This window comes from Heteronotia binoei, chromosome 10, assembly GCF_032191835.1.
Source record: "Heteronotia binoei isolate CCM8104 ecotype False Entrance Well chromosome 10, APGP_CSIRO_Hbin_v1, whole genome shotgun sequence".
NCBI classification, from domain to species: Eukaryota; Metazoa; Chordata; class Lepidosauria; order Squamata; family Gekkonidae; genus Heteronotia; species Heteronotia binoei.
The window spans coordinates 65,417,997-65,445,754 of NC_083232.1; the positions used below are offsets into that span (position 1 = coordinate 65,417,997).

General features: G+C 40.6%; 1 protein-coding gene across 1 annotated transcript in view; it reads right to left on the minus strand.

The window, feature by feature from the left end:
• NEK10 (NIMA related kinase 10) overlaps nucleotides 1–27,758 on the minus strand; it is a 117,137-nt gene that overhangs the window by 10,694 nt on the left and 78,685 nt on the right. The window contains exons 25-31 of the mRNA XM_060248807.1: nucleotides 27,235–27,448; nucleotides 26,184–26,401; nucleotides 25,720–25,796; nucleotides 18,945–18,993; nucleotides 17,661–17,698; nucleotides 17,403–17,543; nucleotides 13,021–13,121 (exon numbers count right to left, since the gene is read on the minus strand). Coding sequence (XP_060104790.1) covers nucleotides 13,021–13,121; nucleotides 17,403–17,543; nucleotides 17,661–17,698; nucleotides 18,945–18,993; nucleotides 25,720–25,796; nucleotides 26,184–26,401; nucleotides 27,235–27,448 — 838 coding nt within the window. The remainder of the gene's footprint in view (nucleotides 1–13,020; nucleotides 13,122–17,402; nucleotides 17,544–17,660; nucleotides 17,699–18,944; nucleotides 18,994–25,719; nucleotides 25,797–26,183; nucleotides 26,402–27,234; nucleotides 27,449–27,758) is intronic.

The following is a 27,758-nucleotide window of genomic DNA, read 5'->3' on the forward strand; positions in this document are numbered from 1 at the left end:
TGCAGAAACAGTTATCACAGCTCAGTCTGTGCTCTTGAGACAGGAAAAAGGTGTTGCAGAGAAATATGAATGCTTTAACTGCAGTCAGCTAGCAGAGCAGAGAACAAATAGCATGAAGTGTTTCACTTTCAGAGAAAGGCCATTATTCATTTTACTTAAACCATTTTCTCATTATCCTCTCTATGATTACTAGGCAGAAACCGTATGCTACCTACTACTTGTTGAGAGGCTGTGGCTCATCGGTAAAACATCCATTTAGCATGCATAAGGTCCCAGGTTCAATACTCAGCATCTCCAGTTAAAAAGGAATAGGTGATAGGTGATGTGGAAGAGACCCTGGAGAGTTGCTTTCAGTCTCAGTAGACAATACTGACCTTGAGGGACCAATGGTCTGATTCAGTATAAGGCAGCTTCATGCATTCATGTTTACTCTTACACTAAGAACTTGTATGCAGGCCCAGTGCTAGGGGTTCTGGCACCCTAGGCTGAGCCCTGAGCCTGTGCCCCCACTCCCTCCTTGGTTCTCGCGTGCACTTCGTGCGAGCACTCAGTCCCCCTCCTGCTTCAAAGGGAGCTGGCAAGTGGCTGCGTCCTTCTTTATTGTGAAGAAAGAAGGAGGCAGCCTCTTTCCAGGTCCCTCTGAAAAGGGACAGGGCTGGGCAAGGGGGGGGCAAGCCACACAGTCTTTCTTCAAGAACGCGCGGCTCAGCCCTCCCTGCCCCTTGCCCAGCCCTTTCTGGCTTCAGAGGGACCCAGAAAGAGGCAGCCTCCTTCTTTCTTCACAGGAAAGAATGTAGGGTGGAGAAGAGACTAAAGAAAGAAAGAAGGATGCAGAAAGAAGGACGCAGCCTCTTGCCGGCTCCCTTTTAAGCGGGAGAGAGGCTAAGCTGCGCGTTCTCGAAGAAAGAACATGCAACCTGCCCCACCCCTCGTCTGGCCCTTTCCCACTTCAAAGGGAGCTGGGAAGAGGCTGCGTCCTCCTTTCTTGCCTCTTCCTGGCTCCTTCTGAAGCAGGAGAGGGCCAGGCAAGGGACATTCGGGTCAGCAGAAATGTCTTATGTTTTATCCTCACAACTCCTCTCTAAAAAGACCAGTCACTTCTGCTTGCTGTTTTTATGCCTAGAATCTGCCCTGCGACATGTGTGGTGCCTCGTCTTTCAGAACCCTCCTCAAAACCCTAAGGTACTGTAAAGCCTTAGCTTCACACTTTAGTCTCCTCCCCACCCTACATTCATGGACGGTGGCTCAGTGGTAGAGCATCTGCTTGGGAAGCAGAAGGTCCCAGGTTCAATCCCCGGCATCTCCAAAAAAGGGTCCAGGCAAATAGGTGTGAAAAACCTCAGCTTGAGACCCTGGAGAGCCGCTGCCAGTCTGAGAAGACAATACTGACTTTGATGGACCAAGGGTCTGATTCAGTATAAGGCAGCTTCATATGTTCATATGTTCATGGATAGCATTTTCCCTGAAACCCCAGCAACCAGCCCTTCTCCACTGCCTGACTTTGGACTGTGAAATTTGTAGGATGAGGCACTCTCTTTTTTTGCACTCTTATGTTACCATAGAAAGCATCACATGCAGAATGGGTGCTATATCAAGAACTTAAGAAGCTGCAGGCTTATTTAATAAATGATGAAAATTTACTGCAGATTTTTAAAAGCTTAATTGGGAAATACACAATCCTTGCAGAACAGACTCTATGTCTTCCAAAAATATTCTTGCTTAAGCAGAATAAATGCTTCACTATTAAGCTGTTTTCACTTTTAACTATTTTTAAGATGGTTTTTAACAAGCATCCATTAGGTCAGCAGCCTCAGCTATTATGTCTTTCTAGGTAGGGCACTATGGTGATTGATACACATGGATTTATATCAGTTTTGGTACCATTTTAGGAGAAATTCTTTTTGAGCTCATTCATGTATTCCATGGCATCTAACACATTCATGTGTTCCATGGCATCAAGCATCCCGCTTGGAAACACTGACCATAATGTTATTGAGTTCAACATTTTTATAAATAGGAAGTTGCCCCCAAAGACCAACACAACTACTTTTAACTTTAACTGAGATGAGGGGACATGTGAAGAGGAAACTGAAAGGAAAGGTAAAAAGGGTCAGAACCCTTGGGGAAGCTTTGAGACTATTTAAAACTACAATCCTAGAAGCTCAGATAAAATATATACCGCAGGTTAGGAAAGGCACAAATAGGTATAGAAAAAGGCCTGCATGGTTAACAAACAAAGTAATGGAAGCTGTAAAAGGTAAGAAGGATTCCTTTAAGTGGTGGAAAGCTAGTGTCAGTGAGGTTAATCAAAGGGAACACAGGCTGTAGCAAATGAAATGCAAACCTGAGATCCGGCAGGCAAAAAGGGAATATAAGAAGAATATTGCAGGGGTGGTCAGTGGTAGCTCTCCAGATGTTTTTTGCCTACAACTCTCACCCTCAGCCATTGGCCTTGCTGGCTGGGGCTGATGGGAGTTGTAGACAAAAAGCATCTGGAGAGCTACCGTTGGCCACCCCTGGCATATTGCAAAAAACATAAAGACCAACAATAAAAATTTCTTCAAATACATAAGAAGCAGGAAACCAGCCAGGGAGGCAGTGGGGCCCTTGGATGACCAAGGGGTAAAAAGATTACTGAAGGATAGGGAAATGGCTGAGAAGCTGAATGCATTTTTTTGCCTCCGTCTTCACTGTGGAAGAAGTGCTTGCAGACTCCAGAACTGCTGGTTTTGGGAGAGGTGTTGAAAGACCTGAGTCAGACTGAGATGATGAGATCCTATGGTCTTATGACTGAGACAGTCTAAAAACTGACAACTCACCAGGCCTGGATGGCATACATCCAAGAGTTCTGAAAGAACTCAAATGTGAACTTGTGGATCTTCTGACAAAAATATGTAATTTTTCATTAAAACCTGCCTCCTAGAAGGTAGCTAATGCCACCCCCATCCTAAAAAAGGGTTCCAGAGGAGTTCCAGAAAATTACAGGCCCGTCAGTCTGACATCAATATCGGGTAAGTTGGTGGAAACATATTAAAGGGAGAATTCATAGGCACATTGATGAACAAAAGCTATTGAGGAAGACTCAGCATGGGTTCTGTAAGGGAAGATCTTGTCTCACTAACCTGTTCGTGTTCTTTGAGAGGGTGAACAAACATGTGGACAAGGGGGACCCAACAGTTGTCACTCTGACTTCCAAAAAGCTTTTGATAAAATTCCTCATCAAAGGCTCCTAAGTTCAATAGTCATGGGGTAAAAGGACAAGTCCTCTTGTGGATCAAAAACTGGCTAATTCATAGGAAACAGAGAGTGATTATCAATAGGCAATTTTCTCAGTAGAGGGTGGCAAGCACTGGGGTACCACAGGGCTCAGTACTGGGACCATTGCTTTTTAACTTGTTCATTAATGATTTGGAGTTGGGAGTAAGCATAAGAACATAAGAGAAGCCATGTTGGATCAGGCCAATGGCCCATCCAGTCCAACACTCTGTATCATACAGTGGCCAAAAATTTTTAATATATGCACACACACACACACTGTGGCTAATAGCCACTGATGGGCCTCTGCTCCATATTTTTATCTAACCCCCTCTTGAAGCTGGCTATGCTCGTAGCCATCACCACCTCCTGTGGCAGTGAATTCCACATGTTAATGACCCTTTGGGTGAAGAAGTACCTCCTTTTATCCGTTCTAACCCGACTGCTCAGCAATTTCATTGAATGCCCACGAGTTCTTGTATTGTGAGAAAGGGAGTAAAGTACTTCTTTCTCTACCTTCTCCATCCCATGCATAATCTTGTAAACCTCTATCATGTCACCCCGCAGTCGACGTTTCTCCAAGCTAAAGAGCCTCAAGCATTTTAACCTTTCTTCATAGGGAAAGTGTTTCCAACCTTTAATCATTCTAGTTGCCTTTTTCTGCACTTTTTCCAATGCTATAATATCCTTTTTGAGGTGCGGTGACCAGAATTGCACACAGTATTCCAAATGAGACTGCACCATCGATTTATACAGGGGCATTATGATACTGGCTGATTTGTTTTCAATTCCCTTCCTAATAATTCCCAGCAAGGCGTTGGCCTTTTTTATTGCAATCGCACACTGTCGTGACATTTTCATTATCTACCATGACCCTAAGATCTCTCTCTTGATCAGTCTCTGCCATTTCACACCCCATCAACTTGTATTTGTAGCTGGGATTCTTGGCCCCAATGTGCATTATTTTGCACTTGGCCACAGTGAACCTCATATGCCACGTTGACGCCCACTCACCCAGCCTCAACAGATCCCTTTGGAGTGCCTCACAATCCTCTCTGGTTCTCACCACCCTGAACAATTTAGTGTCATCTGCAAACTTGGCCACTTCACTGCCTACTCTCAACTCCAAATCATTTATGAACAAGTTAAAGAGCATGGAACCCAGTACTAAACCCTGCGGCACTCCACTGCTTACCGTCCTCCACTGCGAAGACTGCCCATTTATACTCACTCTCTGCTTCCTATTAATTAGCCAGTTTTTGATCCACAAGAGGACCTGTCCTTTTACTCCATGACTCTCGCGCTTACTAAGCAGCCCGTGTTCCCTTTTATTAATTTCACTTGGACTAGCTTTCCACCGCTTAAAGGAGTCCTTCTTACCTTTTACAGCTTCCATTACTTTGTTTGTTAACCATGCAGGCCTTCTCTTATACCTGTTTATGCCTTTCCTAACTTGTGGTATATACTTTATCTGAGCTTCTAGGATTGTAGTTTTAAATAGCTTCCAAGCTTCTCCAAGGGGTTTGACTGTATTTACCTTTCCTTTCAGTTTCCTCTTCACATGCCTCCTCATCTCAGAGAATTTACCCCTTTTAAAGTTAAACATGGTTGTGCTGGTCTTTTGGAGCAACTCTCTAATTATCTAAATGGTGAAATCAATAACGTTATGATCACTGCTCCCAAGCGGTGCGATCACTTTTACATCTCTCACCAAATCATGGGCATTACTTAATTAGACTCCCTTCTAGAAATGCTTTGGGTTGAAATAGAGGGCCCAAAAGGAAATTTAACTATGGGAGTTTGTTATCACCCACCAAATCAAAAGATAGAGGACGACTATAATATGATGGAAGGCTTAAAGATGGTGGCTAGACGTAAAAACTGTGTCGTCATAGGTGATTTTAACTACCCGCAGATTGATTGGGTCAATATGTGTTCTGGTCGAGAGAAAGAGATTGAGTTTCTAGATGCTCTCTACCAGGATCGCCCCACCCCTGGTAGGTTCAGAGACCATCTGCTCCATAGCACAGTCATTGAGAGCATGTGCCTGTCTCTCCAGCCCTGCACATGGAACAGGTAGCACTTCTGAGAAGGCTACCTTGGAGGTCCTGGCCTTAAGTCTCCCATCTAGCAGCCTAAATTTTTCCTCCAGGACCTGACAACTGCATTTCCCCACATCGTTGGTGCCAATATGCACCACGACCACCGGCTCTTTCCCAGCACTATCAGCCTATCTACTACACGCATAATGTCCGCTACCTTCGCACCAGGCAGGCAAGTCACCATACGGTCAGTACATGGTTTTGCCACCCAGCTGTCTACTTGCCTAAGGATTGAATCACCAACTACCAAGATCCCCCCTCTCTCCCTGCCCAGGGATGGTTCCTTGGCGCAAAAGGATTCCCGCTCACCAACCGAAGAAGAAGTCCCTTCTGAGGGCGCATTCCCCTTATCCTCAGCCCGGTGCCCTGTTCCCTCTCGACCCTCATGCTCCCGGGCAGCAACAGGTCTGTCACGTTCAGAGTGGGGCTCATCTAACACGTCCCCGAGAGTCTTCTGTGAGTGCCTAACTGACTGTCTCTGCTTCTCCAGATCAGTCACCTCAGCCTCAAGGGTACGAACTCGTTTCCTGAGGACCAGGAGCTACTTGCATCAAGCACACACCCAAGACTTCTGTCCTGTGGGCAGATACTCATACATGTGACACTCAATGCAAAACACTGGAAAGCCCCCACCCACCTGCTGGCATTCTACCTTCATGATAGCTTTTTAAAAATATACAGTCCCCTTTTAAACCCTGTTTGTTTATGTGGCTCCCCGCCTGGAGTGTCTACTTACCTTATTGGGAATACAAGGAATCTGGGTTCCTGGTCCTTACACAGCCCCCAGGCTAAGAGCCACAGGCCAACAGCCTTTTAGCTCTTGCCCTTTGGCTCGCGCCAAAGGCTCGCGCCTCTGGCAAGGCACAGCTTAATAATGCAAAGAGGGTGGGGAACACAGCCACTCTAATCAATCATCAACAATCACCTTCACCTTCAGCCCTTCACACGAACTCAGAAGTTTTCAGCAAATCCCCCAGCTGCCAAGCCACAAACTTCACCCTTGTAGCGCACTCTGTTCTATTCCAGAGGTCTTTGCAATGTGCTCAGTCTCTGGCAAGGCACAGCTTTGCAGTGAAGCGGCTAAGTTTGCAGATGACACTTAATTGTTCAGGGTGGTGAGAACCATGGAGGATTGTGAGGTACTCCAAAGGGATCTGTTGAGGATGGGCAAGTGGGCGCCAACGTGGCAAATGAGGTTCAGCATAGACAAGTGCAAAGTAATGCACATTGAGGCCAAAAATCCTAACTATAAATACAAGTTAATGGGGTCCAAACTGGTGGAGACTGACCAATAGAGAGATCTTGGAGTCCTGGTAGATAACTCACTGGTAGATAACACACTGTCAAGACAGTGTGTGACTGCAATAAAAAAGGCCAACACTATGCTGAGAATTATTAGGAAGGGAACTGAAAACAAATCAGGCAGTATCATAATGCCCCTGAATAAAACGATGGTGCAGCCTCATTTGGAATACTGTGTACAATTCTGGTCACCACAGCGCAAAAAAGATATTATAGCATTGGAAAAAGTGCAAAAAGGCAACTAGAATGATTAAAGGATTGGAACATTTTCCCTATGAAGAAAGGTTAAAGCACTTGGGGCTCTTTAGCTTGGAGAAATGATGACTGAGGGGTGACATGAGAGAAATTTACACGATTATGCATGGGATAGAGAAAACAGATAAAGAAGGGCTTTTCTCCCTTTCTCACAATACAAGAACTTGTGGGCACTCAACTAAGTTGCTGAGCAGTCGGGTTAGAACAGATAAAAGGAAGTACTTCTTCACCCAAAGAGTGATTAACACATGGAATTCACTGCCACAGGCTTCAAGAGGGGATTGGATAAACATATGGAGCAGAGGTCCATCAGTATTAGTCACATGGAACTCTCTGTCTGGGGCAAGTGATTCTCTGTATTCTTGGTGCTTGGGGAGGGGGAAACAGTGAGAAGGCTTTTAGTGTCCTGACCCTACTGGTGGACCTCCTGATGGCACCTGGTTTTTTGGCCACTGTTGGACTGGATGGGCCACTGGCCTGATCTAACATGCTTCTCTTAGATAGAATGCATGGGGAGACAGAAGCCATCCCAACTCCCTGGCAACATATATCCCTATCAAAGAAACAGCTAGAAACCATGACTATCACATTCATAATGGAAAAATGTGAGTTTACATGTACATGTCGAGTATTTTATGAATACACTGACCAGCATAACATGTGAAGCAACCTAGGCTCAGTTACACCCTTCAACTGACTTAGAAGTAAGTATCTGTAGTTCTAACCAGCACTTTTAATCTGCACTAGACAAATTTCAGTCAGCATCAAAACCAGAGCCTCATTTTTGTCAACTGTTTAACCTTAAAAAGTTTGAATAGATGAATACAATCTTCAGCAGCTGAAAAAAAACCCTTTAAAGTTGCTACTGGGATATCTGCAGGGAGTTTTGCACATCAGAAATTGTTTTATAAATTTATGAGATCCTTGCTACAGTCCTGCTCATAGTTCTCGCCTATCTTCACAATAGAAGCATTAGAGAGTGATTGGCCCAAAGTCAATCAGCAAGCTGCATAGAAGAGCAGGAATCTCCCCAGTCCTAGCCTGACATTAACCAATATACCATCTGGGCTGCTGGGAAAGAGTGTGCAGCTAGATCACTCCCAGCATCTTTTCCCAAAAAGTAAGCACTGACCACTTCTCAACTGCCCACTTGCAGCATTTGACAAGGAGCTCACATTGCTTGTTTTTGACTGGATGGGATGATAACCTACATTTGTCAGTCTCTCAGGATATTAGGGAAGCAGATGTCTGAAGATGTAACATGGGTGGGGAAATAAGTTGCTTGAACATACTATGGGGGTCCTTGGTTGCAAAGAAGAGTTGTCTTAGGGCCAGTCTCCTGGAAAAGAAATTGAGCAAGGCCCTGTTATTTGCTTTTCATTCTGGCTTCTGTTTTCAAAGATTCAGATGTCAGATAAGTGGAAATAAGGTAAGAGGTTTACATAATCGTTTTTAAAAACCTTACATGATTTTTTCCCTCGGATCCGAATGAAACCTGTCGCCATGGCAACTGAATGGGGAAAGGCTGCTGGTAGCCAAGAACTCTCCCCTTATGAACTTCAGCTTCTGCTTGTTAGAGACAATCTGCAGCTGATAGCTTTAAATAAACATCCTACATGTCCGAAAAGTGTCCCATCATGTCAGCAGAGACTATAGAAAGGAAGGGAAGCATGTAATACCTGAGGGGACTGGTCAGTGAGTTTCAGTACTTCTCTGTTACTATTTTAAAGCCAGACAAGAATGAAAGTGTGAGACTTCCACAGAAATATTTATGCCTACTTAATTCTATGGGGTAGAGGTAGAACCAAAAAAGGCTCGGTAATTAGCGAGCAGAAAATACATAGGAGACCCCGGCCCAAATATTTACTGTCACCAAAAAATCAGGTGACAACAGCAGGAAGATCAGGAAATCCAAGTGTATTTCACATGGTTTCTCATTGTGGATCATGTTTCAACCCCAACAGCACACCCCGTAAGTGTGTACTTTGATTCTGCAAGCACAGATATGTGAATGTTTGCAGACACTTTTGCTTAAAAACAGGGGTTTTTTCCTCTTTCCTTTTCATAAAACCGCACTAATCCCAATAACATGTTTTAGTTTCTTTCTCCCCTGCCCCCAGGTCCCTAGTCCCTAGTCAAGGCATAAGCAACGTCAATGCTAATTGGGCACAAGGGAAATCTGAATCCCCCAGTTTATTTGCTTTCTCCCTGAAAATGCCAGCAATTGTATCCGTCAGTTGTGATCACTGACAGATTTTGAGTAAAGGAGCTGATTATCTACCTATAGCATCTGTGGGTTCAATAGTCTGGACTATGGAAAACTATACTTCCTGCTTACAGCAGGGGCTGCTGCCTCTCTTTTGTATCAGAACTAGGAAGAAACAGGGAGGCATGTTATTTTCTATAGCACTTTTCTATCCTGTGGGAGAGAAGGGAAGAATCCGCAACTCCACATGGAGAATCAAACAGATGCAAAAGTACCACAGGTCTGTCTAAACAATTATAAATTGTCCCTGTAGATTTCAAAGGAGACAGCAGCATGGCACAGTCTGATCTTTTCAGAACTTGGAAGCTAAGCAGGGTCAGTACTTCTGCTGCTCACTTGCCTTGAAAGCCCCTTGTTGGGGTAGCCATAAGTTGATTAACTTGACTGTACTTATTTATGTAGATTTCAAAAGCTGCTTGAACAGTGGACATTACAGTCACACCAGTAGCACATAACTTTGTTTCTTTCTTCCCATTCTGCAGAGCAGAGTTACTCCAGTTCTACTAGGAAGAAGCAGAAGCCAAAGTACTAACCCAGCATCATTTTCAAATTTGCTGTTCCTCTCTGACCAGACATATTCAGTGAATTAATGTATTGAATAAATATTGGCATAAGTAAAAATATTTTTGATCTTCTTTGGCCCATATGATGTGCTAGACATCATTACTTCCAAAAGAAATCTTAGCCATTGAAAACAGAAGAGGTTAATAAATGCCAACTTTGTCATAAAAGCCTACAATCAGTTCTGAATTTTCATTTTTAAATTTGAACAGTCTAGGCAAACTAGTTCTCCCTTGAAAATAAGTACCTCTTCCTAGATGCTAACTTGGAATCTGAATGTTAATTGGGCATTTCATAAAATATTAATTCATAATGAGTTATTTTCAACAATCCTGCAATGAATGCCTTATTGGTAAGAATCAATGCCTACCAGTCTAAACTATATCATGGAATTATTAGGGTTTGTAGAATCTTTCGGGCTCAAGTGCCGTGTTCTACTGGAGAAAGTTTTCCTTCCAGACATTTCGTTCTCAGCTGCGGAGAACATCCAACCCTCCCAGCAATTGACACAGAACAATGGTCACATTCAACAGCCAGTTTCCTTATCATTCCTCACATTCAACAGCCAGTTCCCTTCCAGGAAGCCCCACCAAACAATGGGCACATCCACAAACCAATTGCCCTTTCATCACACCCTCTCCAGCCTAGAAATAGCAGCTCTCCAGCAGCCCTGGCCCCACTCAATGCACAGCAGCCAAGAAGGTCAGAGCGCCTGCTCCGGCTGCAATGCCACTGAGGATGTTCTCCGCAGCTGAGAACGAAACGTCTGGAAGGAAAACTTTCTCCAGTAGAACACGGCACTTGAGCCCGAAAGATTCTACAAACCCTAATGATGTTACCAGCCGTGAAAACCTGAAATCTTTGATATATCATGGAATGACAAATATTTATATTAATTTCACATACAGCTAAAGTGTACACTGGAAGGAAATGTTGGTTTAGAGGAGACTTGACTTGGAAATGTGGTACAAAAATCTGCACTTGTGCTGGGCAGAAGAAACAGATTTCTTATCCCTGTAGTAGAAAATTAATATGGAAATACAGAACCCTGCCTCTTCAATATCTCCGTGTTGTCCCATTTCTAAGCCTCTGTGGAAACATTCTAAAACATTCCCAATTTGAACCTTAAAAAGAAGCCACTCCCACAAATCTAGCTAGGTAGGACTTCTTGAGGACATCCAAAGCTTAATAGGCAAATGGCTCCACCCATAATCAAGGCAATTAAACTGTGAGTTACAGTTGCTTCACACTTTACACAAGAATCAGATATATGTATGATATGAGCTTCCGCTGCATTATAATCGGAACAGAATCAGTGAAATTAATAATCAAGGCTGTTGATCATAGGATTAAGGAAACTGTAGTAAAGATCACTATATATTGAGCACAGCCTCTGGTCTGCCTAGAAAGTATTTTACCCATTCAGAAGAGGGACGCTGGCAAAACTTGATGAAAAGGATAAATAGTTTAGATACAAAGAAGGGAAGTAAGAAAACTTGCAACACAGTTTGTGATAAGGTTACCCTAGCAACAAAGAGGTCAAGGACAAAAGAAACATTATGAATAATGAATAACAGGATGACCATAAGGGTGTAGAGAAATGGCCAGAGATAACAAGCAAATGTTGAGAAATGGTGTGAAGTAAGAGTTGTGGTTAGGAACTGGGTTGAGTACCAGTAAATGAAGAAGCACATTCCAGATTAAGAGTGTGCCAATTAATCTGAATGTTTCATCACTGGTTACTTATTCACAACTGCCCAACATTTTAAAGCATAAACATATACCCTGCCTCTATACAATTGGTTATAACGGATACATATAGAATTTGTTTCTAATTATTTCTGTTGCTGACATGATGTTTCCGGTTATTTTATCATTCAAGCATGACTTCATTCAGTGTTCAATACTTGTGCTGGGCAGAAGAAGAAACAGATTTCTTATCTCTCTGTCAGCTGTGCTAAACATGCCATGTCTGAAAGGGAGAAGCATAATCCCAGATAGCTGGGGATCTACATCTGACATGTGTAGAGTTTACATATTTGCTTAACAAATGCTTGTGGAAGTTTACCTGGGCTGTCAAAAAGTGTGCAGCTGTTCTCAGGAATCTGGGCTGTTGGAAAAGCTTGGCCCTTGAACATGGGCATTAGTTATGATTAGAAATTCCCTGTCAGGGCTCTTGTCAGCGCTAGTGCTATGTTACTAACCTAGGCCAGACAGAGCAATCAAGATCACAAGTGCAGTCTGTTGTCAGTTTCTCCTGAGCACTTTTGAAATTAGGTGGTGTGAAGAATCATTCCTTCCTCCAAATCTTTCTCATGGCACTATTAACTTTAGCTTCTTTTGTGGGTGGACATCTTGCCATGACTTGTGAGCCTGCAAAACTATTGAGAAGTGAACAGATTTTGCTCTAGATATCTGAAAATCTTGATGGTCTGCATGAATATCTCAGATCTTGGCTCCATTCTACCTGACCTGTACACATGGCTGCACTTTTTTTGTTTTGTTTTTTGCTTTTGAAGGTATTTTAAACACATGAAACTCTGTTATACATATTCCTCTTTAACTCAGTCTGAGATGGTATTCAACCTGACCCTCATTATTTTAACAAAATGTCAGTTCCTTTTCTTAGGACAAAATCAGCAAAGGCTTCAAAAGAACCCATAAATCATTTAATTCCATGAGGAAAAATCATAACTGATAGAGAGCCACCAGTATTCATTGCTCACATCACTCTGTTCAACTTCTGCAAAGCTGGAAGACATTCTACATTTGCTCTGATTATATGAATTATGACTGTGAAACTTTTAAGATACAAAATGGGAATCAAGATTCCAATTTAGAAACAGTTAACTAATATGCTATTTGGGTTTCTTCTGATAAACCTGAAATTACCGTTTCCCAAACAAAACACCCTTTTAACAGTTCCTTGATGTGCACTTGGATAGCCTATAGCCACCCTTTTTAAACACTGGAAATATGTTACAAGGAAATATATCAAATATATGCTGAGGCTTGAGTCATCACAGCTACAAGATGAAAGACCTACAGCAGTTTTGGCAGTTTCTAGATCTTAACATGTAAATGTAACATGCAGTTCTACAGGGGCAAAATTATTTTAAAAAGATAAACAAAATCTGTATTATGGAGCAAATATCTATTTTGATATTGTATTTTATGAAGCAGCTAGGACCTAACTGTTAGGAGGAGGAAGAAGGTTCTGTTGTGAAGCCAGAACAATGGCAACTCACGGAGAAGGAAAATATCATTGGAGAACCATACCTGGGTGATATAGATGATCTTGTGCAGCTGAATTAAAATCTGTTGAATGGGATCACTGATTTGACGCACTTTCCGTTGTGACACAGTAATGCCTGCAGATGCTAAAGTTGATAATGTCACCATCAGCTGGGAGAACTAATTTTGTTTTCAGTACAGCCCACAAATGCCAACAGAGTTGAGGGGAAAGAGAACAGCATGTGGATGTTGCAATTGTCAGTTGATTCAGTGCTTCCTCCCTTATGTAAACAAATACTTTAAAAACTAATTCAAGAATCCTAAAAATATGTCTTCACATATTTATCTCAATGGTAGACAATTTTGCTCTAGATATCTGAAAATCTTGATGGTCTGCATGAATATCTCAGATCTTGGCTCCATTCTACCTCAATTCTCAGTGTAGACAAATCTGTGGTTACTTAAATCCAAAGACTGGGTCCATGAACAAATGACAGATCTTTCTATGAAAAATATTCCATGTTTGCAGAAGAATCTGAAAAATAAAGATACCCAACAACACCGGGGGGGGGGGTTTAACCCCCATAAAAAATAGGAATAACTCCTGTAGTTTTAAGAAATGAATGCTCTCAGTGGCCATTGCTAGGCAACTACATATTACTGCCAGCCTTTGAGCCTTGTTTTTTGTCAGCGAGAGGCAGGGGGAGGGGACAGACACTCTCCAGGGTTCTTCTGGCTTTTAAAGGTGGACTCATCACAGGGACAGACCCAGCTAGAACCACCAGGCAACTAGATATCTTGCAACTTTCAGGCCTCACCCAACCCTGGCTGCTTGCTACAGTTAGAGTTTCAGACTAGAATCTGGGAGACCCAATTTTGAATTCTCAGCCTGCCATGGAAACTCACTGGGTGACTATGGGCCTGTTGCATATTCGCAGTCTAACCTTACAGGATTGTGGTAAGTATAAAATGAAGGATAGGAGAACAATGTAAGCTTTCCATTGTGGAAAAGGGTGGGGTATAAATAAAGTAAATAAATAATATAGATATTTTATTTTTTAGTACAATGAATCTGTTCAACCTTAATAAAAGTCCCGGCATACAAATTCCTTTAGCTTAAAATATATGTTCAGGAAATCAAAGAGGATAAACTCTACTGTGTTTGGACACATGTATCACGTTAATATTACTCCCCTTTTAGCCACTGATATTTTAAATTTAGAACCTGTCAGGAGACTGTCAGTTCCATTCCTGGATGAAGAAACTGTTTAATCTGCTTTATTTATTTAGAAAAAAAGAATTAGGCTGCCTCTCCAGGAAATCTGCTCTAGGTAGCTTACAAAATATAGCATAATAAAAACATTAAACATTTAAAGTTGCTAACTGAAACCCAGCATTAAAAACTCAGCAACAGCATAAAAAACCATAAATCAGTGCGCAATTTAAAATGAATTCAAGCTAAAAGTACACTATAAAATTGTATTAAAAGATCAACCCCTTAATTAAAATCCTGGAAAACATTTTGGCCTGGCATATGAAAGACAGTAGTGTAGGCACCAGGCAAGTCTCAAGGGAAAAGGCATTCCACAGGCAAGATGCCACTGAGGAAAAAGACTGATCTCTGGTTGCTGCTTGCCTCAGCTCTGAAGACAAATGTACAGAGCTCACAGCTTGTGAAAAATATCAACTTGAATGCTAGGGCAGCATGGGAGTGGGTGATCCTTCAACCATCCTGGTCCCAAGTCATTTTGGGTCTTAAATGTAAGAACAGATACTCTGAATTGCTCCCAGAACAAAAGGGGAGCCATTACAGATCTTTGGTCATTGGGGTGACACCATCCCTATATCCTGCCCCTAAGAGCAGCCTGACTGTGGCATTTTGAACCAGCTCAATATTTTGCCATTTTCAAAGGGAGCCCTGGCAAAGCACATTATAGTAATCAAACCTGGATATAATTACAGCCTGGTCACAGTGTCCAAAAAGTATGACTAGCATGATAATGATAGCAACAGGATCAAAAGTGGTAGCAGAATAATGTCTTTAGTTAAACAATCCTCTGAAGCTAAGAATATTTCTTTGAGAAACTCTGGATTGTTATAGTTTTATTTTAGATATATTTTAGTTATATTAATGTAGTTATAATAATAATTACCAAAGTTATATTTATAAATACATTAACACTAATTTAGTTAATATTATATTAATTTTAGTTATATTCTATGCATGATTTTATCACAATACACTTATATTAATAAAAAGAGGGGGTTGCTGAATCATTCTTAGAAAGAAAAACCAAAATCTTGGTTTCTTGCATACATATACTTCAATCTAGCAACCTGAGCAGGTACTCTGACATCCACACTGCAGTGCATGTACTCTGAGAATTCTCTCTCTCTCTCTCAAAAAAAGTATTAGTAGTATGAAAGAACAATCTTTCTCAGCTGACCTATGGATTTCCCCCATCAATACTGAGGAATACACAAAAACTGCCAAAAAATGATAGGAATGTTGAAGTAGTCCATAAAATATCGAACTGCAATAATAATGAACACGCCTGTAGGTATCCTAAGAAAAACATAGCTATCAAAGAGAAGGTAAGCATGTTGCCTCTGTTCAAGCAGAGACACTATACTAATTACACCTGCAGTGTTATTAAGGATCAAAAGCTAAAATGATTCCAGGGGCTTAGCATAGCTACAAACTTGGCTGATCCAAAGATATTTTTTCCTTGTTGGTACTGATAATATATATAATTGCTAATACTAGTACATTTTTTGAAAACCCTGAAAATCCCTTTAAATCTTTCTGAAATGAAATTCTTCTGTTGCTAACCTAATCTCCTTCGTGATTTCTTTCAATAAGATTTCTGATAAAGTTCCAGGCAGATGCAACTTCTGTAACATCTAATTTGCTTGCCCAACCAAAGTAATAATGCTTAGCCATTCAGCAAAGCACACATGTATAGATTACATGTAGTGAAGCACTGATGTTACCACCTTTTGAATTAAAAGTCATCATAACTCAGTTTTGTTCTAGAGAAAAAATACTAATTGAAGCTCTAAAAACCAGGAGGGGGGTGAGAACTCAGAAGCAATAACTGGTTCAACCTGTGAATCATTAAGGAAGTATTAAACAAAAATAGGTATTTAACATTCATTCATAGAACTAAGTATACAATTTTACAAAAAGGGGCAGAAGCATCTAATTGCAAGATAGGTTCTATTATTTATACCATATGTTTTAGGGCATCTCCAGGGGCCTCCGTCTGTTAATTTTTTAACAGAAGTGCATCAGATTTGGAAAGGAGTTACGAGATAGGCATTTGTCGCCATGATTCTGAAGGAATAGCTTGGGAAGAAAATACATCATACTTCTTGCACCTCAGTGATTCACAAGTGCATATTAGCTCAAGTCTCATGTAACACAAGAAAGACATCCCAATCTGCCAACATACCATCTGGGTGGATTAGCAACACAATCATAAGTACTACCTTTCATGCTTATTTTGTGCTATGAGCTGAAACTCAAAATTATCTATGAATGTTCATACCAGTTTGACTAAAGATCCACGAAAACCAGTGAAGCTAGTAACAAGCACCTGGTAGGAGTCAATCCAAAGGCTCCTAATCTTTTTTGACACCAGCAAAAGTTCTGGCTCATTGCTCACCCTTGGCAGGAGCTTTGGGACCAAGTATAGAAGTTGATTGGTGGTGATGAGCCAGCCAGCTGGGTAGCAGGCTTTCTCTCCATCATCCCAGTGCCTGGGCATATTCCTCCTGGTGAGCTTAAAAACTTGACTTATGTATGTGCTGGAAATAAGTGCTGGATGGCTATCAGAATCTTTCTGGTTAACTGTAGGAGGATTTGCACTGCCATCTTTAACAGATGCCAGTTTACATAGGTGTCTAGATAACAAAAGAGCCCCATGGCTCAGAGTGTTAAAGCTGCAGTACTGCAGTCCCAAGCTCTGCTCATGATCTGAGTTCTATCCCCAGTGGAAGCTGGGTTTTCAGGTAGCCGGCTCGAGGTTGACTCAGCCTTCCATCCTTCCGAGGTCAGTAAAATGAGGACCCAGCTTGCTGAAGGGAAAGTGTAGATGACTGGGGAAGGCAATGGCAAACCACCCCATAAAAAGTCTGCCGTGAAAACGTTGTGAAAGCAATGTCACCCCAGAGCCGGAAACAACTGGTGCTTGCACAGGTGACCTTTCCTTTCCTAGATAACAAAGTGCTGGATCACATAAGTGTTATTACATTATATTGTACTCAGGGCTCTTGATTTGAGTGAACATTTTGATGATATGAACCTTAAAACCTTTCATTTATGTACATTTTTCTTTTTAAAAACTATACTATTTCTAGGTCAACTATAATTCCTGGTTCTCTAATAACTGGTTTGACTGCATAATGATACTATTAAGTACTACCATGATCTTTCAGATTGCGAAGAATCACAGCTGGAAGGCTATGGGATTTCCACCCTGTCACTAACGAGTCCTCTATTTTCTTAACGTGGCCCCTGAACATGAGCGAAGGTGCTTTCAGAAGCAGATCAAAGGGCAGCAAAGCTGAAGAAATAAAAGGAGAAACTGAATATGAAACTATTTTTAAAAATAAGAGCTTTAAAACAAAGTTAAATGGCAAGAGAAATCCCCATTCACATATAGTTTTAGATGTAAAATTACCTGGTCTTGGCCTGGTTCCTGAAATTCCAATATAATCTCTGTAAAAGAGAGAATATTGATAAGAAAGCTAATTCTAAATGAGACAGATAACTGCTGTACATGTAACTCAGCCCACCAGCTGTTGTAAATTTGAAAACAGGAAAATTTCATTGCACAAATGGCCTCAGCTTCTGCTACAAAAGAAGTGTGCTTCTTCTAGGTGTTTTTAGGTACTATATGAAATTATGACTTGCACAAAAGGGGGAAAGGTATGAAATAAACCAGAAAGCAGATGTTGTCCCTTTTTTTTTTGTTACATAAACTTTACCTACTGAGGCTGCACAACTGATTCCAACAGGCCTTAGAATAATGTTGTATTGATCATGAAACTTAGTATCATACAAGTTAGCAAGACTGGAATATCTCATTCATGTGTTTCAAAACTGCCTCACAATTTCATGGTGATGGAGTCTATTTACAATAGCCTAAAACCACACATGCTATTTTGATACACAATGCAGGAGACTCCCAACTGGAAATGTATGACTCCCCACAGTATACACATATGGAAAAAATAAGCATTTTCCAAACATAATGTTCCATTTTGGTGCAATTCCTAGTCCACTAAAAGTTTTGTAATGCATTTAAATAAAATTATCGCTCCCTTAGTTTTCTACTACTGCTTTTTCTTTTTTGTATTTTTATGTGCACGCATGTACCTGGAAGTCATGGCAACCTTTGTTGACTGACCCCCTACTGGGGGCATGGAAGATATTCAGAGAAGTAGCTGAATAAAGCATCCCCCATCTCTGGCATTCCAAGGTCTCCCATCCAAGTACTTGTCAGAGTTGACCCTGCTTAGCTTTTGAGATCTGATGAGATTGGACTGCCTAGACTATCTAGGTCAGGACCACTACTACTGATTCTTATTGAGAATCACAGTTAATCAAAAGCATATATATTAAATTTCACATAGTTTAATAATAATTAACAAACATTAAAGTTTAGACTACGCTGTTTTTTCAAATAAGACAACACAACCCCAAAGGTAAATCAGGCTAGGAAGCATACTATTGAAGGCTTTTAAAAAGAAGGAAGGTAAATCTTGCTCTTCTTTATTTGAAAGCTGCCCAGGGAGCCTTATGTGATGTTTGAGTGCCAGTTGCAATTCAGAAATATTGATGAGTATTCCATAATTTTGCATATTTTTAAAGTACTGATGTACTGCACAGTGGCAGTGTAGCAGCGCTTAAGACTGAAAATAGCCAAATGTACAACATCTTAAATTTTACATCTCAAACTTGCCTTGCCTGAGGTTGCCTTTCAGAAGCACTGAAGCTTCGTTTTATGATACCTGAAACAAAAGCACAATAGATGTAATTCTTTGTGTTGAAAATATTTTAAAATTCTATCTCCCAGCATTCTTTCCTTGTCATAGCAACTTTTAAAAGAAACTGGCAATAAAAGACAGCTCTGAATATAAAATGTATTAAGAAGTGAGCAGCACCAAATGATTCTCTGATGCTGTATATTTTAATTTGAATTACACATTGTATGAGCGTTCTACTAGCCTGTTGTAATGTCTCAGTGCCAAGCTACCAGATTCATTGCTCTTATTATTAACAGCATTTCTACCCCCACCCTTCAGCTTTCAAGGCTGAATTTTAAAAAGAAATAATACAAAGTACTACTTAAAACAATCTGCACTATTTGCTTGGCTAAGTGTCTACTCCAGCAGACTCCAGTCCACTCTACATCCCACCCACTCTACATACTCGTACTTTGGTGAAATCAATATCTTGGTTTTTTATTTGATGCAGCTTAAATGGAATGTACACATGACCATTTATGGACAATGAATTTCCATTTCTTACAAAAGAATTACTGCCAAAAGGAAGCTTTATTTTGTTTGCCAAAATTTAATTTCTAAACTGAATATTTAACAAGATTGTATAATAGATCCATTTTGACAACCACCCTTTGCTGTACCACCAATTACTTTTGACTTCCTTTCTTAACTAGCTGCCATTTAATTTATGATTTATGGTTTTCTTAGCTGAAGGCAAAAAAACAATTATGGTCTTTGGTTACTTTCTCCTTCCACTGTGTTTCATCAGATAACTTCCTATTGTCTTCTTTCAATATAACATTCTGTTAATGGATGTAGTTCCTAACTTTGATCAATCAGATTTTAATTAAAATACAGACATCTAAATGTAACAGCTATTACCAAGTACAGAAAAGAAAGAAAACAAGACCATACAAAGAAACATATGTATGATGAAAGAAAATTTCCCATTATGTCAATCTAAAGAAGTATTATTGTAAGATCACTGGATAATAGTATTTGACTCCCTGCAAGCCTAAGACAATTCATATAAATGCTTATCTAATTGTTGGTAACAAGAAACTATTTGGTGTATTTTTGATGAAATTGCTCTTCAATCAAAGTTAAATATTCTTTTTTTTGGGGGGGGGGGCAACAGGAACTAATTTACCAGTGTCTTCAGTGTCTATATTAGCAAGAGTTTGGCAGAAACAAGTGCCTGAGCTTGAATTTCTACTGATAAAAACTTAAAATCTCAGTCGCTCCGTTTTGGAAGAAAAATGAGATAAAACACAACATTCTCAGGAGCAGTCTTAGTGTTTCTAAAGAGGGCTCCAGAATCGAATCACTGAGTGTGGACAAAAAGGCATTTTCAGGGCAGGTGCCAGCAGCAATCAGCTGTGGGGGTCAGCGAGGGTACCCTCCCAGCACCTTCTACAGCAGTGTCCAGAGTTGGATAGGATGCCATCTGGATTTTGCAGGACCCACACTGGGGATGAGTCACAGTGACCCAAGGGCCTCCTAGCTCCACTCTTAGCTATCCTTCTCAGGGGCACTGGTGGTGGTTAGAGCTGTCAATCATGTTTCTGTGTGAACTGGAAATAAGGTTGGCGCTTCTGCCAGCTGATGCACGGGCCTCTGTATCTCCAGCAAGGGTCAGGAGGGTGAGACAGGAAGCCACATTCCCCTTCAGCTTTTTGTTGAGAGAGATCTCACTGTGAGAGATTGTCCAGCCCTGCCTGTGACAGCCCATGCCATCAGCAGTAGCAGAGAGGCCAGCAGGGATTCCACTATGGTTGCTGGATGGTTAAGAGTCCCTCAGCTTGGCCCCCATCCAGGGAGAAGCCTGATCAGTTGCCCTGTTGCTTTGACAGTCCCTTAATATGCATCTTCTCAGTATGTTCAGTTCTTTTCGTGCTATATTGTTGCTATTGGGTTAATTTACAAGGCACACCATGTTTTTTACGTAAGTGGAAGACTACTCAAGCAGACACAACAATGTGCCTTGTAAATTAACCCAATAGCAACAATATAGCATGAAAAGAACTGAACATACTAAGATGCATATTAAGTTAAAGAGTCATAACTGCTACCTAAAACTTTATCAGTGTACATAAATAAAAAAAAATCAACAGATACGGAGATCTACTAATATCTGAAGTGTTATCAAGTTGTTGATCTGGATAGTAAAATAAAAAATCATGTGTGGCTGGTGCATTACTATTTACAGAGTAGTGCAAATGCCTATGAGCATTTAGGGAATATACTAATTTCTAAATCATGTTTTATCCCTTTTTTATCTGGTGTCCCAGCCCTTCCTCCAGGCAACTCAGGATGGCATATATGATGCTTCCTTCCCCACTTTATCCTTACAACTCAAAGAGGCAGATGAGTCTAAGTCAGATTGACAGGGCCATGGTCACCCAGTGAGCTTCATGGCAGACTGGGAATCTGAACCAAGGACTAGATCCTAACCTGATATCACCACTACACCATACTGTGTCTTAAAACATTCTTCAGATTGGAGGAGAGACTTGACTATAATGTGATACCACTCAAACATGTTGTTTCCTAAAAGGAAAGTCCTGTGTGTGTGTGGAGGGAGGTGGGGAAACATTCATTGGAGTCTATTGTTTTATGCTTTTAAAACACTGCTATTTGTTCTTGTCAGAAAGCTGCAGCTGCCTTTAAAAAGTAGTTTCAATGTGAATTTGCAAGTCTTGATGAGACAAGCTGGGTGGACAGAATATGGCTATCATCAAGATGGTGTGATTAATAACACCTTCTGTGAATCAAGGAAACGGAGATAACCTCCATGTTCACAGATTTTAAATAATGAATGTAGGGCGAGGAACTTGGTCTCATTTGTGTCCTGCTGGCAGCTTGCCAAAGTATTCTAAGGCACACTGAATTAAATACAATTCCAGAGAGCACAGAGAAGGGAAATCAGTTGCAGAGAAAATACCAAACACCTTTTATTTTCCTTTAAATAATGTCTCACCACTGATGTCACAGAAACCAGTATTATTTAGGTTTTTCTGCTCAGCACATAGAGGGACAAAAAGGCATTTGCCTGTTCTGCTTGCATTTTCCAGGCAACTACCATCAAATAAGAATAATCCCAGCATTTTTGTTACACTGTAAATACACTGATACTCTATTATCAATGAATTCTTACTTATTCTTATGTTTTAGTATAGTTTTCTTCGGAGCCCAGATGTCCCAATATGGGTTTGAAAAAAGGCTAAAATGGCTTGCACACAATGGCTCACACACAATGGCTTATATCAGGAACTCCCAATATGACACCCATGGGTGCCATGGCATATTCTCTTATACTGCCCATTCTTCACTCATATGCATTTACGTTTGATCAGTCCTCTCTTCCAGCTTTTTAAGGTCAAACCTATTAAAGATATTGAATTCTTGCCAGCAGATAAATCCTCTGATATTACTGAGCAAGTGGCAGAGTTCTTGGAATATGTTTTGAGAGAGAAAGGAAAAGAGGAAAAGAAAAAGGGGAATGGAATAGGAATGAAAGTAGGTCCATAAATCACTTAATTATGCTCCCCCTGATTGTTACGTTTTTATTGTATCATTTTAATTACTGCATTATCTCATTATCTGAGATTGTTGTGGTTTTTTAATTATTCCTTTTACTCAGTTTATTATGCAGTGCAGCAAAAAGTTGAATTTATATTGTCATTTACATTGCCAAACTGTATTGCACTGTTATTCTTGCTGTGCCATTAAAGGTTACCGGAACTGGAACTGTGTGCCATGACATCCATTGACGTTCTTCCTGGTGCTGCAAGTGATTATAGAAAGGGGCTGGGGCCAAGTACGACTATTGCTCAGCTTTTGCCCAGCAGGGCTTCTGACTGGCCACTGGAGATCTGGTTGGCTATGCAAATTTAATAATGTTGTTTGGCAGTGGCTGCCACCACAATACTGGTTTTATTGTCCCACTCACTCTTTTCCAGTGTATGTATGTGTGTATATATATAACACTCCTGGGCTCCTCTCTGTGTGTGACTCCTGTGGCGGTCATTTTGTGGTTGCACCGACCACCCTGTCTTAGAATTCCAAAGGCATCCATGGGGCTTTAAAGGCTGGATACCCCTGAGTTATGTGATACTGGTTCCTGTGTCCTTTTTATCACAAACTGGGTGCTACCTGTTTGTCCTTTGAAACCCCTCAATCATTTCCCAGGAAATATGGAAATTCCACGGGGTCATGCCAATCCATAATTAATTCAGGAATAACTGATTCATTTGCAGGCATTTGGTTAACAATTCTGGGTTAGTAACAGATCAGGAACAGACTGAGAAGTGGAAATGACCCTGGAGCAAGCCAAGCTGAACAGCCTTTGTGGTGCTTTGTGGTGGTATTAAATCACTCATTGTTTCCATCTGCAAATTGGTGGTAGCATAGTAACCAAATACCATTGCTTACGAAGAATTTGACTCAAGAGGCCCCCTGAGGCATTGGCAGAGTTGCTGGGGCTGGGCTCTGCTTTCTTCTAGCCACTAGCAGCCCTCTAAGACAGTGGCCACTGGGAAATTTCCCTGTAAGCTAAATAGCCAATGCACCATTGATTAGGACTAAGGAAGGGGATCTTTGCCTATCCATGCACAAAGTGTGCACTTGCAAGACTACAATTTATCAGAAGCTGAGTCTGGATAGAAAATCTTCCCCTTTCTCTGCAGACCAAGTTCTGCTTGCAAGGACTGTGTATGTGTGTTGGGGTGGGCATATTATTTCTTACAATTAGCAATATGTTTTTTCTAGACCTGATTTATTTACTGCCTCTAGTATGACAGATGGTGTGATTAACACAGAGATGGCACTACTGGCTATCCTGTAGACTGAGTAGAGCTGAAAAACAAAGGAATATCAAGGATGAAGTGGAGGAAAGTTTATTGGTAGGAACAGAACAGGGAAAATAAATGTGTCCATTGTGCCGAGAGAAGGCTATGAGCTGCCCTCGTCACATGAAACTCTTTCCCCACTATAAAGTCCTTGCCAATAGTAAGCAGGGCACAACACGATCTATTAATGCTTCAGTATTAACCTAAAACTATGGGTGATATAAAATGTGGGGCTTTCTCAAAGTATTTTCTTAGTTCCGCAGTTACACTACAAGAACTACTATTAACAGTTATCCTCAGATTATTTTGTTGTCTCACATATAAATATCATCTTTCCTAGTTTGCTTGTACTATCAGTTGTTGTTGTTTTGGGAACATGCTGATGTACCATTCATAATAAATTGCTTTTATGTTGCTAGAACAATGCCACTGCAAGCCAGGACTCATTCCTCAAAACAGATCTCAGTGAACTTAGACTGAATTTGTAGGCTCTATTCAGTGCACTCCTATTGGAACTTGGGGCTTATTGGGGCTTATTCCAAGGAAAGCATACAGAAGATTTCATGCACAGTCTCAACTGTTCCAAGCACAATCTGAAGGATACAGGAAGATGCTGTTGCTGTGGTAGGGTTGCCAGGAGGGGGCCCAGCTTGAACAGGAAGTTCTAGGTGTATGATAGAGTGGGTGGGAGGACTCCCAGCCAAAAGGCCAACCAAGCCTAGGTAACCAGCATTGCAGTGCAGTCTTGGAGTGTCTTGAGAAAGCATTTGCTACTGAATCTGGTTACCTGACATCTGAGTACAAAAAAAATTCAACTGTGGTCAAGCATTTTGTTCCTATCTATGTCTTTGAGTATGTTTAATTAACTATTTAAGTTTTTAAAAATACCTAAATATAGCCCTTGGAATCCATCAGGTTAATATCTCAAAGAGAAATTTGTATTTGGAAAAAAAATTGTGATTTTACACAACGCATGATTTGTAATTGTCTAGCCTACTTATTGACTTACTGAGCCTGAAGAAGAAAATGACATTTATTCATAACAAAGTTATCTATCAGAAGTGGCAAAATCTTTTTATACTGTTTCTTCCTTCAGTTTGGGTATTTCTTTCAGTTTCATGCTTAACTTCAGGCAATTTCACAAGATAAGAATGCAAAAACCTTATTGTATGTTCTGGGTCATCCAATCATTCAGTCTTGATGCTCTCTACTTCCTCTGCTTTAGGCTGCATTGATTAGATCCTTTTTTAACAAAGTAGAGATGGTTAATAATGCCATTTTTAAGGTTTAACATTGGTGGAATTTGAATATGAGAATGCTTTTATGTAGTCAGAAATTATGGTCTGTGACCATGAGATTTTGTATGTTGTTGTTGCTGGTCAATTGACTGTAATAAATTAAATTAAAATTGATTAGACCCTTTCATATATATTCTGGAATAGCTCCTACAATACCACCTGTAACCTGTGAAAATCGTTCCAGTATTGCCCAAGAACTTGGTATAACACAAGATGATCAAACATCAGCATGATATAGTGGTCAGAGCATGGGGCTAGGGTCTGGGAAGCTCAGATCCAAATCCTTACTCTACCATGGAAGTTTATTGGATGACCTTGGTCCAGTTATACTCGCCCAACCTGATGTACTACACAGGAAGGCTGTTGAGAAGATAAAATGAAGGAAAACAAAACGATACTGTAAGCAGCTTTGGGTCCCCATCTGAGACAAAACCAAGGTATTTATATTTTATTTTTATTTAACTATTTCTTAATATTCATCTCTATTTAGAAAATAAAATTAATGCATTAATAAAACTGATGAACTTTAGATTAATAACAATGGAGATTATAGTTGCTGCTTCATTTTAAGTGCTACTGCTTACCGAATCCTGATTCTTTAAGAGGACTTGAACTACAGCTGCTGGAATTATATGATATGTCCAGTTCATCATCTAATTCTGTAAAAACATCTGCACATAAAAATAAAAGCAGAAATGAATCTTTCCATCCAATCTAAGCTGGACACTAGAAATACTGAAATTTTGTGTATGTATATGTGTGTGTGTGTGTGTGTGTGTGTGTATATATATATATATATATATATATATATAGTTCCATTATCCTCTTAATGATGATTTTAAAAACAACAGGATGCCTAGCTTTCTCCATCGAGGCCAAAAGCAGCTTGGAAGGGCCCATTTTCAACTAGGAAAACAGAGGAAGGGCTTACTAGCCTCTCTCCTCCACACCAGCTTCCCTTCAGCTGCATTCTAGTTATGCAAGGTAGGCAGAAAGAAAAGCACAGACACACCAACAAATATTGGTTAAAATGATCAAAGAATAACAGATAAACATGCCATTTTGTCCTGAGTCACTGCCTCCTTTTTCTGACATCTCTAAAGTGCAGTTATCATCTGAAAGGGCTTCATTGCAGGCTTTGTCTTCATCTTTTCCATAGTATGGGTGAAAGCTTTCATTCAGCAGGTCAGTGTTTTCAGAAAGTTCACCTTTAAAACTGGCTGCTCCACTGCTACTGCTGCTGAGGCTTGACTTCTCATAATGTTCCTACAAAAAAAGGAAATGCAAACAAGATTCAGTTTTTTAAAAATCTCAGCAAGTTCCAAGGCTCTTTCAAAACATGGTGGTTCAAGCCTATGCTTATTATATTATGATCTGGATTGTGCATGTTAGCCTGCAAAGTAATTCATATAGCATTTAACTATGTCTTGCACATGAAGGTACCTGACTCAGAGGAGGATTTGGGTTAGATGCATTTTGGATGCCTTCCAACTAAGATTTCATGGTTGTTACAAGTTGGCAATTAGTTCTTAATTTGCCAGCTCTCTGCTGCACTTTCAAAATAATGGCCTTGAACCAACCAACATTGTCATTGGGTCTCCATAACAGTGATGCTTTTTACCAGTTGAGAGAAGAAAACTGAAGATTTATACCCTGCCTTTCTCTCTAAATCAGTCTCAGAGCGGCTTACAATCTCCTTTATCATCTTCCCCCACAACAGACACCCTATGAGGTAGGTGGGGGTGATAGAGAGCTCTTACAGAATCTGCCCTTTCAAGGATAACTCTGTGAGAGCTATGGCTGCCCCTTCACAGTTCTATCTCCTGTATTAAGACAAAAGCTGCACTATGGCAGCTGCACATATGCTGTGTTGTCACTCTCATTAATAATCCATATTGTATGTACAGGTTCGTGCTTATAAGTAGATAAAAACTTTATCCCATGCACATGCTAGAGGCCTACAAACAGGCTGGTGCTCTAGCATGCATACAGCGTTTGTGCATTTCCAATTACACAGATGGGTCCAATGGTCTCTGTGATTTGATTCACATACAGGGATTCTATTGTATGAGATGAAGTGACCAAATATATGTACTTACCTGAGATAATACAGCGAGCTGATGATGACATGTCACTGTGTTCCTATTAGCCTCTATGAAATACCTCTGTGTGCGCTTTCTTTCACGTTCCAATTTCCTCTCCAAGACAAGTTGGGAGGTTGATAATCCATCTAAATACTTCATCACAACATCTGAAATAATTGAACTGACTTCTACAATGTCAGGCCGATTCTCTGCATCAGGGGTCAAGCATCTATGGAAGAACCTCCATTAAGCAAACAAGTCCAAAGCAATGATAATCTATGTTTACATGGATCCAAATCTCACTGCCATTCGTGAAATTTATAGCTATGAAAGTAGGCTCATGAAGTGCTGCTTAAGGGCTACTGAACAAACAGTTCCAACAACAAGAACTTCATAAATCCATTTATTTTCTGGTATCTTTATTTAATGTCCCCTTGCCTGTACATTTCATAACAGATTTGCACAGGAAGTGCTTTAAGGGCCACTAAAAGAAACAAGGACAGTGAGCCTGAGTGGACCTTGACATAGCAAGCTATTTC